Genomic DNA, 16,751 nt, shown 5'->3' with positions numbered 1-16,751 from the left:
CGCCACCAGGGAAGCATGCTTAAGGGGAGAGATGATAAATGATAGAATGGATAGAGACTGTAGAAAGTAGACAGTCCAGCAGCATCATTAGTCACCTACGAATAAGGCAACCTACGATTCCTATACCAGCTGCAACACTGCGAATCCAAGTAAACCGTTTTATCTGATGTCTTAAAATCTGAATAAGGGGGCATCAATTTCTAACCTTCTCATTAAAAGAGATTGTTAGTGAGGATGATAGGTGGCTCTAAATTCTGATTTCTATATACAAATAAAATCAACACACAATCGGTGAGATAAGATACAGTCACCCAGACAGAGAATGGCTTCTAAGCCAGAGCCAGGCTTGAATATATGAGATCAGGTGTACGAATTAAACCTAAGGAAGGATGGACCAACCATAGGAAGGAGGTCAGTGAGGCAACAGGGATCCAGCTCTGCCGTGGTGGCTGTCCCTGCCCAGGGAGAGGGACCCTGCCGCTGGGGGAGGGGTGGGTGTGCACCCGGGGTGTGCCTTTTGGTGCCGAAGGGCAGCCTGGATGAAAAACACTAAGATTATCCCCTCTGCCTTGCTCTGCTTGCAGACTCACTTAGCAACCCTCAGATAATTCATTGGATTTTTCTGCTATATCAACGTTTTAGAGTAAATGTGCCCTGGATAGAAAATATTGCTTTCTTGCTTGATTCATTCATTCAGTGAATATTTATTGAGTGTCCACTATATGCCAAACACTGTTGTATGCTTTGATTACAGACCCAAATCCCTGTCCGCAGGAAGCATACATCGTGGTTGGGGGAGAATATTATAACAAATGCATAAAGTACATACAGTGTCAGATGGTGATAAGCATAATGGTGACAAATGAAGCGGGGAAGGGGAGAGGGAGTGCTCCTGTTGGGACGGCTAATTTAAATATGGAGCCAGGGGGCTTCCCTGGTGGCGCAGTGGTTGAGAGTCCGCCTGCCGATGCAGGGAACACGGGTTCGTGCCCCGGTCCGGGAAGATTCCACATGCCGCGGAGCGGCTGGGCCCGTGAGCCATGGCCACTGAGCCTGCGCGTCCGGAGCCTGTTGCTCCGCAACGGGAGAGGCCACAACAGTGAGAGGCCCGCGTACCGCAAAAAAAAAAAAAAAAAAAATATATATATATATATATATATATATGGAGCCAGGAAAGTCTCACTGCCAAGTTGGATGAAAGAGGTGAAGGAGGGAGGCCTGCGAATGTCTGAGAAAAGAGCATCCCAAGCAGGGGGAAGAGGAAACAGTGCGAAGGCCCTGAAGCAGGAATGTGCTTGGTGTATCTCAGGAAGGCCGGGGTGCTGAAGCAGGGTGAGCCAGCGAGCAATAGGGAGAGAAGGGGCCGGAGGGACAGTGGGGACCACACTGCGACTTGACCCTTCTAAGGGCTGGGAAAGAATACCCCTCCCCATGAGGACACATATGATGATTTAGGAATTTGATGTCTGGTTTCTACTTGTGCCTCCCTGAGCTTGGCTAGAGTCCATCCGTTTCTATGAAACGAAACCATTCTCGGAGTCTTTGGCATATTGAACTTTCTGCCTTTGAAAAGTTGAGAATGTGATTCAGAAACTTGGAGACTCCTTTATGGTGGTGTTCTTAGGGTGACCGACCAGGACCCCTAACCTTATCACCTCCTATATCTTCAACAGCTGCTTGGGATGTGAACTCTGTAGGACATAATGTAAGCAGTCATAACAGTCATTGCTTTAATAGTGACATTCTGGACGTATGGAAGTGGGGTATATGTGTAGATAAGAGCTATCATGGACATAGAGCGGTCAGCGAGAGCGTTCATTTAAGTATATTTATGGATTTTATCGTTATGTAATGCCTTTCTTTGTCATTACGGTCTTTGTTTTGAAGTGTTTCAAAGTCTATTTATTTATTTAATTTTTGGCCGCATCGTGCAGCATGTGGGATCTTAGCTCCCTGACCAGGGATCGAATCCAAGCCTCCTGCAGTGGGAGCGCAGGGTCCTAACCGCTGGACTGCCGGGTAAGTCCCTAATTTAGATTTTGACAGATCCGGGCTTGGATCATGGAATTGACACTAGCTATGGAAACCTAAGAAAGTTATTTAAGTTCTTGGAGACTTTGTTTCTTCCATCTCAAAGAGAGTCTTTGTGAGAATGAAACCAAAAGGGTGGTTATTAGGATTAAATGAAAGAATGTTCTCGATGGCAAAGCACTGGTGCTCAGTAACATGGTTCCCTTTCTCATAGCCCCCTTCTCAATTTCTGCTTTGCACCGCAAGACTCAGAATTGCTGCCCACAGGGAATCATAGTGAAATCTTAACTAATCGTCAATTTTGGCACCATAGGCTTCCGGCTTATTTATTTGTACTTGTTGCGGTGCGTGGGCTTCTCATTGCAGTGGCTTCTCTTGTTGCTGAGCACGGGCTCTAGAGCGCAGGCTCAGTAGTTGTGGCACACAGGCTTAGTTGCTCTGCGGCATGTGGGATTTTCCCAGACCAGGGCTCGAACCCGTGTACCCTGCCTTGGCAGGCGGATTCTTAACCACTGCGCCGCCAGGGCAGCCCGCACAGGCTGTTTTGTCAGAGGCCTAGACAATCAGCAGTCCATTTGTGTGGTACTCTACCCTTGGAGCCACCCTCTTACAGAGCTGTGGAGGTGACATGAAATTATAATGTAAAGCACTCAACACGGTACTTGGCCATGGTTCATCCTTATGGAATGTTAATTTTTATTATTTTTATTTTTCTGTAGGTTTTGGGAAATTTTTATGGGAATGCATATGTATTAATTATGCTATGAAAAAAAGAAAACAAAACTATATGAGCCATAGTGACTTGTTTTATTGATACCGATGGTGAGTTAAGAGCATCTTTGTATCCTTGGGTCTGAATATTGGGCATAAGTTCAATGTGAATTGAGTACTGTGACATTTAGTTTTACATGTTTACTTGACTAGGCTACCTCGTTATTCAATCAGACCCTAATCTAGGTGTTGCTGTGAAGGTATTTTCTAGGTGTGGTAAGCATCTACAGTCAGTTGACTTTAAAGAGATGATCCTCAATAAGGTGGGTGGGCCTCATCTGATCAGTTGAGTGGACTTAAGAGCAAAACTGAGGCTTCCCTGAGGAAGAAGAAGTTTTGTCTTAAGATTGCAGCATCTCAACTCCTACTGGAGAGTTTCTAGACTGAGAGCCTGTCCTGCACATTCTGAACTTGCCACCTTCACAAACACATAAGCCAATCCCTTGAAGTAAACCTATGTGTATTATATGTATATGTATGTATGCATGTGTGTGTGTGTGTGTGTGCGTGTGTGTGTGTGTGTGTGTGTACTCCTGACTGGTTCTGTGTCTGTTTCTCTGGAGAATCCTGACTTACAAAGGTGCATATGAAGGCTCATTTATTCTTCTTTTTCTTTTGTCGGTAATTCTTTATGATGCCTCATTTGCATGATGCAATTTTACTAAAATGAAACTTGAACAGCTCCAAACTGCATAATCCATTTCTTTCAGCCTCACACTTTCTTTTTGGCCTCAGCCAGGCAATCTGACCCCGGAGTTGGGGGGATCATCCCTACATTGACAGCAGCTGGCATAGTCTACCCATGAGGTCCATGGGGCACATCGCCTGGGTTCTAGGTGGCCAACAGGATGACGGTAAATGCCAAGGGGATAATTTTTCTCTAAAAATATGGATAAATCAAGAGTTTACAGAGTGGAAACTGGTTGGTTTGCTACACTCTGGGTATGAATTCAGAGCATAACTAGGATATAAAAACTCTGTTGTCTAAGTGAAAATATATTTATGCAGTGATGGTAGCCCCGCAATTTCTAGGATGAATGCACAGGAGGACAAATTACCATGAGAAGAGATATTACTGAGAGTGTAAGTCTGCTTTCATTTTTTGCTAGTTTGTCCATAATCATATGGAAATAACCCCCCGGTGAAATGTGAGACAAAAACTATGACATCATCTGAATTTAGTGTCACTGCTCTAAGCTAAAAATTTGGGTGGGTTCCTACTTACATTTTCTTGTCTCCAAGTTATCTTTTCCATTTTGCAATGCAATGCAAAGCATTCCTTACAACACTGTCAGAATTTGAACAAAAACATCTTTTATCTAATTTCTGATTTGCCATTTTGTGATAGTGTGATTTATAATAAGAAATAGAAATTTGGTCTTCATCCCCAGTTTTGGCAGAGAGCTCTTAAAATCCTTGAATTTCCTAAGTGATGAAAGCAAAAAGGCATCCTTCTGTTATGTTAATGATGACGTTTGGACCCTAACTAAGGTTGGGTGCTGGATGCCAGGAGAACCCACCATTAGATTAGAGGGTTGGAACTTTCAGTTCTCACCCTCACCACCTCTGGGGAAGAGGAGAGAGGCTGGAGATGGAGTTCAATCACCAGTGGTTAATTATTCATCAGTTGTGCCTATGCAATGAAGCCTCCATAAAACCCCAAAAGGATGGAGTTTAGGAGAATTTCCAGGTTGGTGAACAGGTGGAGATTCGAGGAGAGTGGTGCACTCAGAGAGGGCATGGAAGCTCCATGTCCTTTCCCCGTACCTTGCCCTATGCACCTCCTCCATCTGGCTGTTTCTGAGTTATATCCTTTTATAATAAACCAATGATCTAGTAAGTAATGAGGTCTTCTAGCAAATCAATCAAACCCAAGGAGAAGGTCACGGGAACCTCCAACATGTAGCCGATAGATCAGAAGCATAGGTAACAACCTGGGCTTGTGGTGGTGGTAGGGGCAGCCTTGTGGGACTGAGCCCTTACCTGTGAGCTCTGACCCTGTCTCCAGGGACATAGTGTCAGAATTGAGTTGAGTTGTAGGACACTGACCTGGCGCATTGCTTGGATGGGTGGGGAAGCCCCCCTTCCACAAGTTGGAAATCGGGTCCTGGAACCCCAAAAGACACTTTCTTACTGTACATCTTGTCATAACCAAGCAGCCTTTATATGTACTCTTTAGCCACATTTTTATAACTTCCTACAAATTTGGTTATCAGATACTTTAAGCAATAGCAGGAGAAAATTGTGTTTCCAGAAGAGAAACAAACTGGAACACAAACCAGCGTAACCTGCTAAGAACTGGCTTCCCTCAGAGAGACCAGTGACTGGCTAGTGAGGTACCAGAACCTCCAAGAGGCAGTTAATGGCCAAGATGGACCACTTTTAGGGTGGTGGCAACCTACACTGTCCATGAAAGCTCAAGATTGAGTGAGGCAAGGTATTTGCCCATAGATAACAGAAGTATGGAAAAGCAAAACTGTAGCCTCAAAAAGCCTCTACCTTCCACATCTCATTTCATAATTCTTGGAATGTTCTACTATTTCAGAATTGCTTTCTAATTTTAACCTTGTTTTACTTTTGCTTATCTCTGCAATCTTCAATGGGCTTCTCTTCACTTCACTCTTACTTATTTTTTTTTTCTCCAGTCATTCCTCGAATTTGCTTTCCTTTCCTTCCTGCTGTGAATTTCCTGTATTTCTCTTGCTTCTTCTCCCCTTTCCATTTTTACCTCCTCTTCATCTTATTCTTTGAATTTCTTTCCCCTGTTCTTAATTCTTCTTCCTTTCCCTCTGATCTGTTGTGGCTTTAATCATTGCTGAGCTGCTTTAAAATCGCCCAGTGACTGACATTTTCTCCCTGAAAGGAGAGGGATTTGTGACTGTGGAAAACTAACTACAAAGACCCAACACATTCAATTTTCAGCACAGTTCTTTCCTTTCTTCTGTGGCGCTTTTGCCTGGGATTAGAGGTGGACCGCTTACTGCAACTCACAATGGCAAAGCCCTTCAGGCCTGACTTCTCAGCTCTGTGAGTCGCATGGCAAGGTGTATCTGAACCACTCTGTTTACACTGATTGCTAGAATTTTAAAATTGCCCGTCACTAGAAAAAGCTTACTCAAGTGTTTCCTGGAAAACAAAGTAGTATTATTTCACAATGTGATGACCGGACTTATTCTTCTCCTTGGACTATTCATCCTCCCTCCCCCCTCCCCCTTCATTTTTTACAGCATGAAACAAAAACAGACAAATGTGTTCCTGGCAGAAGGGTGAAGGAGCTTTGTCACCCTAGCCGACTCCACCAGAAGTAAGATTTTTACAAAGGGATGAACAGTAAAATTAGTAAAATAGATCAGTTTTTCAGGACTCTATGATTTTATCATAGGGCATTAGGAAATAGTAGATTGCCACAAGCACACCAGATTCTTTTGCCTCTGAGAGATTTCACTTTAGCTCTTTGCAACACTTAAGTATGGACTACACAGCTTTTTATGTTTCGAAATCATTCTTTTGGCTAAATTTGCTCGTGAATTCGCTTTACCTTTCTGCGTTTCTTGAAGAGCAGCAGCGCAGACCTCAATGATTAAGTGCTCGAAGTCAGTGTCTGCCATGTAGCAGGACCTGGGAGATTATCATTATCAAAGGATACTTGTGGTCAAAGCTGTACCACATTCTGAAGAGCCAGGCAGTCTCTGTTTTCGTCGTGCTTTTGCCAGAGGTGTTTGCTTCCTAGCGAGTGACAACAGAAAAAGGCATTGGATAAATGATCACTATAAATATTGAGATATAATATCAACATTAATACATAGTATTAATTATTAATATATTAATAATGTATTAATGTATTAATACATGTATATAATATTAATATATTTTAACTATAAGAATATGCGTCAAGCTAAATTAAACTTAACCACTTTTAAAAAATCTTTCCAGATACAGGTATTTTCATCTAAATGTTGAACCTGCTGCCAAGCAGATTAGCTCACGGATCTTGCCATATGGGTGACGTTCTTGTGGCATAATTCAACGTTTACTTTTTTTCATAATTCCTATTTTATTAAACAGCTAAGAAATGCCACTTTGTTGACACCAGTGAACATGATATTTCTGTCAGATTGCTGTTGTGGGGATTTTGCAGTTATTTCTGTCAGATTTGGATGGTATTTATTTACGATTTACCAAAAGGTCAAGACTAAAGGGATAACCGTCTAATAATTGTTAAACTAGTTTTCATTCATTTTATTTTTGATAGATCACTACCAAAACCTATGGTTAATTTTTGATATCTTCCCCCTTCGATTCTTAAGTTTTGAAATAGATATTCCGGTTAAGAAGCCTGTAATAATTTAATAACTGAATGAATGTGTTTGTCTCCCCCAACCCCATGCTCACTCACTCTTTTTTTTTTTTTCCTCAAAGGACCACAGTGGGAAGGAGGAAGAAAAGGACAAAAGAGAAAGCATTTGATAGGTGTTTATGTAACAGTAGAGGATGAAAATGTGAGAAAAAGGTGAACAATTTTTGTGAACTTTAGAGAGATGATAATGGACATTGCAATGTGGTATGAAGGAGATTCCGGGACATTTTTACCTCTTTTGTGTATCTCATTTTGCATATTAAGAGAATTCCAGACTTCAATCAGTTGTAATTATCTTCATCATTAAAAGCATTTATATCTTAACATGGACTTCATTGCTTTGTTTGGGCCCTCGGTTTCCATGCCCAAATTGTATCAGGAGTTCACAGTCCAGTAATAATGTGAACATTCTCAAGAAATCATGAGGCATGGAAGACAGTGAGAAACCACTGGCTGCTCCAAAGCTAGCCCTTAGTTGAAACCAAGGTGATTTACTTTACTTTGTTTATTTACTTTTTTGCCCCTTTCCAGACAGTTCCACGGATGGGTAATGATAAATAACTGAACACAAAAGGCTGTATTCTGCTCTCTGAAACACATGTACAAGCAGACGCTGCAGTTCCATGCCCCACAAACAAAAGGGGAATAAAAGAATGCTAAGTGTGGTCCCTCCCTTTCTAGGCAGCCACTTATCCTTTGTCTAAAATGGTTGAAGCAGACACTCCACAATAAAATGAAAACCCAAACTGGCAGCCTTTCTCATTGGTTGTTTTAAGATCTCTGATTTCCAACACTGAACAGTTTCCTAAAAGGCGTTCCTAAGTATGCCACTGTTCTACGTGATGTTGATGGAAATTCTGTGCCGATCGTTCAGGAAGGGATGGGTTTGAGAGTGTTAACCAGGTTTGTTACATTCAGAAATTTTGGGAATCTTTCATTTGTAAATGAGCATTGTAAATCTTTGAGAGGGAAGCCTTTCTCAAACTTACCTGGTCATGGACCACATGCCCCATTCCCAAGTCCCACAGTGGGACATCTATGATCTTTTCATGGATGATGTCAGAGTTTCATAGATCTGTTTTCTGATAGACCCAGAGTGCCATGCCCTGTTATCTAGAGCTAGAATGTACCCATGGCATTTCCACAAAAGGGAAACCAAGGTGTCCAGTTCAATTTCCATCTGTCCCTGAACCTTTCTCTAGCTATTTCTACCCCAAGAAAGGTGTCAGATTTGCAAAGTCACTGCTATACTTAGTGTTTTCTTCATCATCTTGCAACATTTGCAAGTCGTTTCTGAGTCACTGTCTCTCAAACAGGTCAGCACGTTGGGGCTCAGCTGGCAGAGTAAAACTGTTATCCCTGAACTAAACTAGGTAGTAACGCTCTGGGCTAGCCCTGGGGAGTTCTCTCTCTCTTTTCTTTTCTCTTCTTTTCTTTTTTCTTTCCTTAAGAACAATAAGGAGTTACACACTTTATCCATCCAGAGGCACAGGTAATTTTGATAGCTGACAATATCTATGGATGACAAGATAGTCATTGAAGAAAATTAATAGAAAGGAGTGGAAGCAAATTCCTGTTCTTTTGTTTGGTTGTTTGTTTCTAAGTTAAGGTGGGCTGTGTAGTGTTGAGCTTGGCTGGCAGTCAGGGGCCCAGGATTCTAGCACCCACTCCACAGCAGCCCGGCTGAATGACATTTGTAATAATATTCTCCAGCTGTGGAATGCTCATTCATTCCTAGGCAAGGTGCTGATCACATTATCCAGTCACTAACTTTTTCAGTCATTGTTTTTCAATTTTCACAACAAACCCTCAAGGTAGGTTGCATTATACCTATTTTACAGGTGAGGACCTAGAGAGGCCCAGAGAAGGGAAGAGCTGAGTCCAAAGTCACATAGCTAGCAAGCTATAGAGCTGGAATTTGAACGTAGGACTAAAGGACTCCAAAAGTGCTGTTCTTTCTGCTGGTATCTCATGCAGCCTTTGAACTTGGGAAAGCACACACACCGTATGGTAGGCTATTTGGCCTGCAGTCTCCTCGCCTGTAAAATGAATTGAGGAAATTGGATTGGCTGGTCTCTGAGGTCCTAATCGTATGGAAAATACTGTTTTTTCATTAATGACAACAACAACAATAACGGCTGGCACTCCTTGAAGAGATGCCATGTGCCAGACACTGTTCTAAGTGCTTTTCATATATTATTATTCCTATTTTACAGATGAGGAAACTGAGGCAACTGGCGCACAGAGAGGCTTCCAAGCACAGTTGTAGCCTCTCGGCAGCAGCCTTGATTCCTGTCATCTAGGTGGGTGCAAGTGAAGAGCAAACTAGGGCAAATGGGTATCTGAATAGATGAGGTCGGGATACTGAAGGTTGAGATGCAGCAGCTATATATCCCCCCAGACGTAATGAAAATGCATGGCTCCCCTCAGCTGGGTGAACGCTGATGGGTTGGAAAGTGTCCCTGAAGAAACTTAACTTCAGTGTTAGAAATTTCTCTAGACTCCTAAATACTGGTTTCAGGGATTTCTGAAGGTCTTGGAAAACCTCCCTGCCTTTTACTCCCTTTTTCCTCTCCTTTTTATTTTATTTCCTGAGGGGAATATATCAGAACGTACAGGCACTCCTGAAAGAGCTTATACTCTATTTCTGGGAAATCTTCCAAGGTTATTTTTTGCCAGCTGATGAGAGCAACACATACTAGGTAGCATTTTGGAAAAAATGTTAACACTTGTAATCTATTTTTCAAACTTTAATTTACTTGGGATACTGGAGATGTTATTCATTTTACTGCTTTGTAGAGAAATAAACTGGGCTCCAATTAGAATGAAAGATAGAAAATGTTTTTCCAGGTAAGGGAAATACCATGGATGACCCAGCATTGACGTTTCTGCTGATCTGAGATAAAATGTTCAGTGTATGTCTTAAATAGCTGTTGGCCCAATTCTGGATCCATTCATTTATTTCTCTGAAGTTATTGATGACTTAATAACTGGGTTATGAAAGGCCATCAATAAATGAGTAGAAATAAATGAGTTAGTCCACTGTGTGCTCTGCTTGTTCACTGGGGGCTGAGGATAAATGTGCCAAGGGAAGGCCAGCCTTTGCAGTCACCCTGGAACAGGGAAGGTATCCGATGAGGCAGCGCAGAGGGCAAGCCCCTGGGAGGGCCCAGATGGGCAGAGGACAGCAGGTAGCATCAATTTACCTGGATTATTCTGAAGCAGTGATCAGATCACACCCAAGGACAAGGGATATAAGCGTCATCAGAAGAAGAATCTGGAACTTGGTGACAGTCTCTTTATTGCTAGCAATATGTCTTCTGTTTTTGAGTTCTTTGATGCCAGAGGGGCAGTGGCATCCATGTTGGAACAAGCAGAGGATCCAGAAACTGAAGACCAAGATTTGAGTTCTGACTCTCTACTGTCTACCATTGAATAATAATGATACACTCTCCAGAGCTGAGCCTCATGTTTCACAGCTGTAAATGGGAACTGGAGATCCAAGGGCATTGAATGTTAGCTTTTATTTGCCCTTGCTACTTCTAAGAAGCAGGGTGTTTGATATATGTGTAATTTCTGTTTCCTTTATTATCCTCCATTTCTGGGAAAATGTAAAAATGACTGGGGCATTTGATATCTTTCCTTTTTCTCCTTAAACAAGGGAATAGATCAGAGGTTGGGAAGTGGCTGAGCACAATAAGGAGTGAGTAGTTGTCTTTTTTTTTTTTTTTTTTTTTTTTTTGCAGTACGCGGGCCTCTCACTGTTGTGGCCTCTCCAGTCGCGGAGCACAAGCTCCGGACGTGCAGGCTCAGAGGCCATGGCTCACGGGCCCAGCCGCTCCGCGGCATGTGGGATCTTCCCGGACCTGGGCACGAACCTGTGTCCCCTGCATCGGCAGGCGGACTCTCAACCACTGCACCACCAGGGAAGCCCAGTACGGACATTTTGATTAAGAATGGTGTTATGGGCTGGTGACACCACAGACTAGTATGGGCTAAGGACCCAGAATGATGTATGAACTTATGAACTTCCTTGAGAAAGAGTTCTTGGGTTTTCCTTAACTTTCCTGAGTATTCAAAGAAAACATTGTATCTTTGGCTTCTTTTCCCAGGTGGGAGGTGTCTGATGAGAAGACATTGTCATTTACCAGCTGAGATTCCTCAATCCTACCCACCAGGGAAGCCCAGTAGTTGTCTTTTAAGTGACCCCTCTAGCACCACCCTAGAGAGGGAGCAACAGGAAAATTAGGAAGGTACTCTTTGTTTTATGCTTATTTGGATCCCTGAAAGAAAACAAAGGCTCTGGCCAGAAATCTTTAAAAAACAGACACTGAAGCAAGAGGGAATTGCTTGCTGTATTAACCTTAATGAAAAAGAACTAAGCAAATGTAAATACATTCCTCTATCAATATTCAAGGGAGGGGCCTTTGCTAAGTGAACCGGAGGAACTCTGCTCTGGGCTAGTCATATGGGATTGCTTCTCACTTCACGGGGATTCAATGGATTAAGAGAGAGAAGATTTTCCTATTTCTAAGATTTCATATTCAATACTAATGTCAGTGGAGGTTGTACAGAATGATGACAAAGACAGATAATTATCATAACAAACCTGTAGAGTTCCTTATGGGTTCCAGAGCACTTTTTCAAGTAGTCAGTGTGAATGGGATTTGACAGCGGTCCTTTTGCCCTGCCACCTCCCAGTGTGGAATGTATTCATGTAATAATTTCACGTTTATTGCCTTGATTTTCTGATTAGCAAGGAGAAGACCGGATTCTCTGTCCCTAAAGAGAAGGATTTCTAGATTCTGAAGAAGGGGGACATGATACAATTGGGAGTCAATAGGAAATTTTTTTCAAATTTATGTTTTAAAAGGTAAAATTAACTCTTAGCCTCCACATAGAGAGTATTTTATACAAATATTTTCACCTTCCTCACACTATGATAAATTCATAAACGTTCCCAAGAAGGTATAGTCACAAAATACATGCTTAGGGAGAAAGAATGAAGGAAACAACTAGATAAGGATGGGTAAAAATGCCAAGAGGAAACGTAGACATCACAGATACACTACCAGATGGGCTAAACTCATGGTTTAGCTACCAAAAAAAAAAAAAAAAAAAAAGGTTTGTTTCAAATAACTTTGTCCGTACAAGAGATTCAAGTTAATCCAGGGAAAAATAAATTGTTTGGTTCCGGTAAATATAATATTTTGGTGAGTTAAAAATGTATATTCGGGGCTTCCCTGGTGGCGCAGTGGTTGAGAGTCCGCCTGCCGATGCAGGGGACACGGGTTCGTGCCCCGGTCCGGGAGGATCCCACATGCCGCGGAGCGGCTGGGCCCGTGAGCCATGGCCGCTGAGCCTGCGCGTCCGGAGCCTGTGCTCCGCGACGGGAGAGGCCACAACAGTGAGAGGCCCGTGTACAGCAAAAAAAAAAAAAATGTATATTCACAAATTCTTTGGTACTTGTCCCTTTAAAAGATGGAGACTAATTTCCCTTCCTATTGAGTGTGGAGGATACATAATGACTCAGTTTTAATCAATGGAATGGAGCAGAAGGGATGGTGATATACAAGGCTAGGTCATAAAAAAACATTGTGGTTTCCTCCTTTCTGAACCACTTGAGGGAAGTTAGTTACCATACTGTGAGGACCCAAGCCACTCTATGGAGAGATCCATGTGGTAAGCATCCGAGTCTCCCTGCCAATAGTCAGCAAGGCACTGAGGCCTCCTGCCAACATGGAAGTGAACCTTTCAGACCCAGTCAAGCCTTCAGATGACTAGCTCTGGCTGACATCCTGTCTGCAACGTCATGAGAGACCCTGAGCCAGAAACACTCAGCTAATTTGCTTTCAAATTCCTGACACTTAGAAACTGTGAGATAATAAACGTTTGTTATTTTAAGCCACTAAGTTTTGGGATAATTTGTTCAGCAGCAATAGAAGGCTGATACAATTACATATTGGAATTATAAATTCTAGATGTAAAAGGCACTGGAGTAGAAAATGCACCTTGGAACAAGAAGATCCCAGCTCATGCTGTTTCCCAGTGACACTGCCCCAAACCACAAACACCATAGCAAAGATAAGGGTTCTACATTTAGGCCTGTGATTTGAGTATACAGTATTATATTTTTGTCTGAAAACAAAACAAAACAAAACAATGTTTCCCCCTACAAAACTACTTGCAAAATACATAATGGCTGGTAAGAATAACTGGTATCATAAATACATGATAGAATTCAGATATTGGGCAACAGGCAGCAAAGGACAAATGAGGTAAGCCCTATATTCTCTTTTCTTTCTGCCCTTTCCCAACTGTAGTACAAGGAGCTAGAGTCCAAGCAGAGAACAATTCAAGCTGAGAGCAACAGTCTCACTGAGTTGAAGAACTACAAATTGGAGATTGGGTGTTATTGAAGCGGCTGGAATTTTTTTGTTGTTGTTGTCTTGGGAAAGTTACTTTAATTCTTTGAACTTCAATTTCATCATTTATAAAACGGGGTTTATAATATGTGTCTCGATTGGTCAAGGTAAAGATTAAATGTGATTTTACATACAGCACCTAATTGCTAAATTGAGGCTATCATCTTCCTGCACTTCCTCTTCCTCATTATTTCTGTTTTCTAGAGCATGTAATTATAGAATCTGTAAATATAGATTCTATATTCTATTCTATATATATATATATATATATATATATATATATAGAATTTAGTCTTAAGCAGTAAAAATGTAGTGGGGAGGGTGTATACTTTTGGGTGTATAAGCCGTAAGTAAAACCAAAATAAATTCAGTGTTGGCCAAGGGAAAACCCAAGATACTTGCTCTGAAATAGTCATTTTGTTTTTCTCAAAGTACTGTTAGTTACAATAACATAAAAAAAACCTTCATCTGGGTCAGGTCAGTTTTAGAGCTTACTGTTCTATTTCTGAAATATTTGTTGGTATAGCATGGAATTTACATTCTGTGAGGCCAGCTCCAACAGCATGGGGACATAGTATGGAAAAATATTGATAATTGTTAGATCCGAGGAACATATACGTGGGAATCTTTATTCCGTTTTCTGTAGGTTTGTTAGCAATATCTAGAAAATATTCACAAGGCAAAATTAAATTTTATTTCATGACTAGATGACCCTACCATCTGCTAATCTCTTTCCCTCTTGAACCTACTTATATCTCCAGCATTTAAGTATCAATTGTGCAGAAGAACACATACTTTTATTCTTCTCCAAATGAGCTCTTTCAGTTTTAAGGGTGTTTTAAGTTATGGTTTTCTGGGATTTGGCAAACAAGTCTTTGTTCACCTGACTCATACCCTCCATATTTTTACAGACACTTTGTTGTGTCCCTTCTTAGTGGTAGTCGTTCTGCTGGAGAAATCGTAATTCGTTTAATCTCCGTCTGCTCATTGAAGCTGCTCTTCTCTGGACCTTTCTCAGCTCTGCTTTGACTTTCTTGAGCTGTGGTGACCATAACTTATCCACCCAGGTTACACACAAGCATAAATGACAACCAAAACCAGAATTCAATGAAGGGACTTCTCGAAGCAAAAATAAAAGTGGAAGTTAGCATTAAGAGAGCACATAGAGAAGCCAGCATAGTGTTCAAAATAAAATTATGTTAGAAAAGATGAAAATTAGCCTCACTGTAACAGTTGGCAGAGTCGGAAATGGAAGAAAAATGAGTTTTTAAAAAAGTTGATTCCATTACTTTTAAGTTCCAAACCTGCAAGTTTTTGCTGCCATCACACATAGAATGAAATCAAAATCACCACCGTGGCCGGTGATCTGGCCCCTCTCGGTCTCTCCGAATCCACCTGCACTGGCTCCCACCTTGCCCACTGGGATCCAGCCACACTGGCCTTCTTGCTGCGCGTGGAGCGCACCATAACCCGCTGTGAGGCCAGGGCCTTCATCCTTGCAGTTCCCTCTGGCTGGACTGTTTCCCCCCAGAGCCCACATACACATCTCACTTCTGCACATCGTTCAGGACTCTGATCAAATGCCACTTCTTCAGAGAGGCCTGCCCTGGCCAGCCATAGCCTCTCCTCCATTGTTCTCCATCCTTGTACCTGCTCTACTGTTCCCAGTCTCTGAACATATAGTATGTAGCTGTTTACCTTTTTGTTCCCAGTGTCCCCCATTAGAGCGTAAGCTCTGTGAGGGTGAAGACTTTGAATTGGTAACTGCTGCATCTTCCTCACACTTAGATTCGTGCCTGACACGGGTGGGTTGTATGAATGAATAAATGATTGAACGAATAGACGCACGCACACCAATTAAGAGTGGAAGTTCTAGAACCAGATTCTGGGGTTGAATTTCACAATGTGTCCTTTGGTACGTTATTTAACTTCTCTGTATACAGTTTCCTTATTTAAAATAGAAGCATAATAACAGTACCCACTCATAGGTTTATCTTGGAAGATAAATGAGTTAACACAGATAAAGTGCTTAGAACAGTATTAATAACAAGAGTCAGTACTCCACAAATATTAGGATGATCATGAAAAAGGGCAAGAAGGGAAAAAGAGAAGCAATCGTGGCAGCCCTTCTTGGGTAGCGGGAATTTTCTATTGAAAGATTAAGGGGGGCGTGGCGCTCCAGCATGGCTCACCTTTGGAATGCTGGGCTGCCAAGGACACAGAATCAATTACAAGGACAACTTCTTGTTGGGGCGAGGGTGGGGTGGTGGAATTTTGTCTGAGGGCTTTTTTTTTTTTAACATTTAAGAGACATAAAATCACAACTGCGATACCTTCCATTTCTCAAAGTGGCACATTTGCATAGACTGTATATTTAAAGTTTAATACTTGCTTGTGGAACATTCTTTTTAAAGCTTCTGGGTCTGGTGTGAGTAAGAGTGTAACACCATTCACACTTTCAAGGTACTACAAGGCAAAAAGGAAAATTGTGACATTGCTGGTTAGTCACAGCCACAAGTTCATATTTCCCAAAGGTTATTTTACTCTCCAGAAACAGAGAAAAAGGAAATTCCTTCAAAAATAGGTACATGTCGGGCTTCCCTGGTGGTGCAATGGTTGAGAGTCCGCCTGCCGATGCAGGGGACACGGGTTCGTGCCCCGGTCCGGGAAGATCCCACATGCCGCGGAGCGGCTGCGCCCGTGAGCCATGGCCGCTGAGCCTGCGCGTCCGGAGCCTGTGCTCCGCAACGGGAGAGGCCACAGCAGTGAGAGGCCCGCGTACCGCAAAAAAAAAAAAAAAAAGTATATGTCATTACATATGCTTATTATTGATTTTGAGAGTATATGATCAGTAATTACCACAATTATCTGAAAGTTTTAGCTTTGGGCAAGTAAGAGTAAGGTCTTTTTTTCAGAAGTTGACCAGTGCAAAGATTATCCTATTTGTTAATGCAAGACCAATTTAATAAGTGCAAGCTGAGTGGAAAAATGCAATCCACCTAAGAATTAGGTTTCTGGTCTTTAGTCAGAGCAACAGGTGTTGATAATAAGTGAAGAGTCGTCAGGCAAAATGAGGGCTGACAGGTTCTTGACACATAGTTTGGAAAGTACCAAAAAACCCCCTCGGTCCAGGTCAAGTGGCAGCTGCATGGACGCTGTGGTTTGTT

At 42.1% G+C, this 16,751-nt stretch overlaps 1 protein-coding gene across 1 annotated transcript in view; it reads right to left on the bottom strand.

Moving 5' to 3' along the window:
- Positions 1-16,751, bottom strand: part of SLC9A9 (solute carrier family 9 member A9) — a 540,287-nt gene that overhangs the window by 94,154 nt on the left and 429,382 nt on the right. Inside the window, exon 14 of the mRNA XM_079923147.1 lies at positions 6,449-6,524. Within this exon, the coding sequence (XP_079779273.1) occupies positions 6,449-6,524 (76 nt within the window). The remainder of the gene's footprint in view (positions 1-6,448; positions 6,525-16,751) is intronic.

Source organism: Stenella coeruleoalba (genome assembly GCF_951394435.1).
Source record: "Stenella coeruleoalba genome assembly, chromosome: 5".
NCBI lineage: Eukaryota > Metazoa > Chordata > Mammalia > Artiodactyla > Delphinidae > Stenella > Stenella coeruleoalba.
Note: the sequence above shows the minus strand (reverse complement) of the source record. Positions and strands in the feature narration are given on the sequence as shown.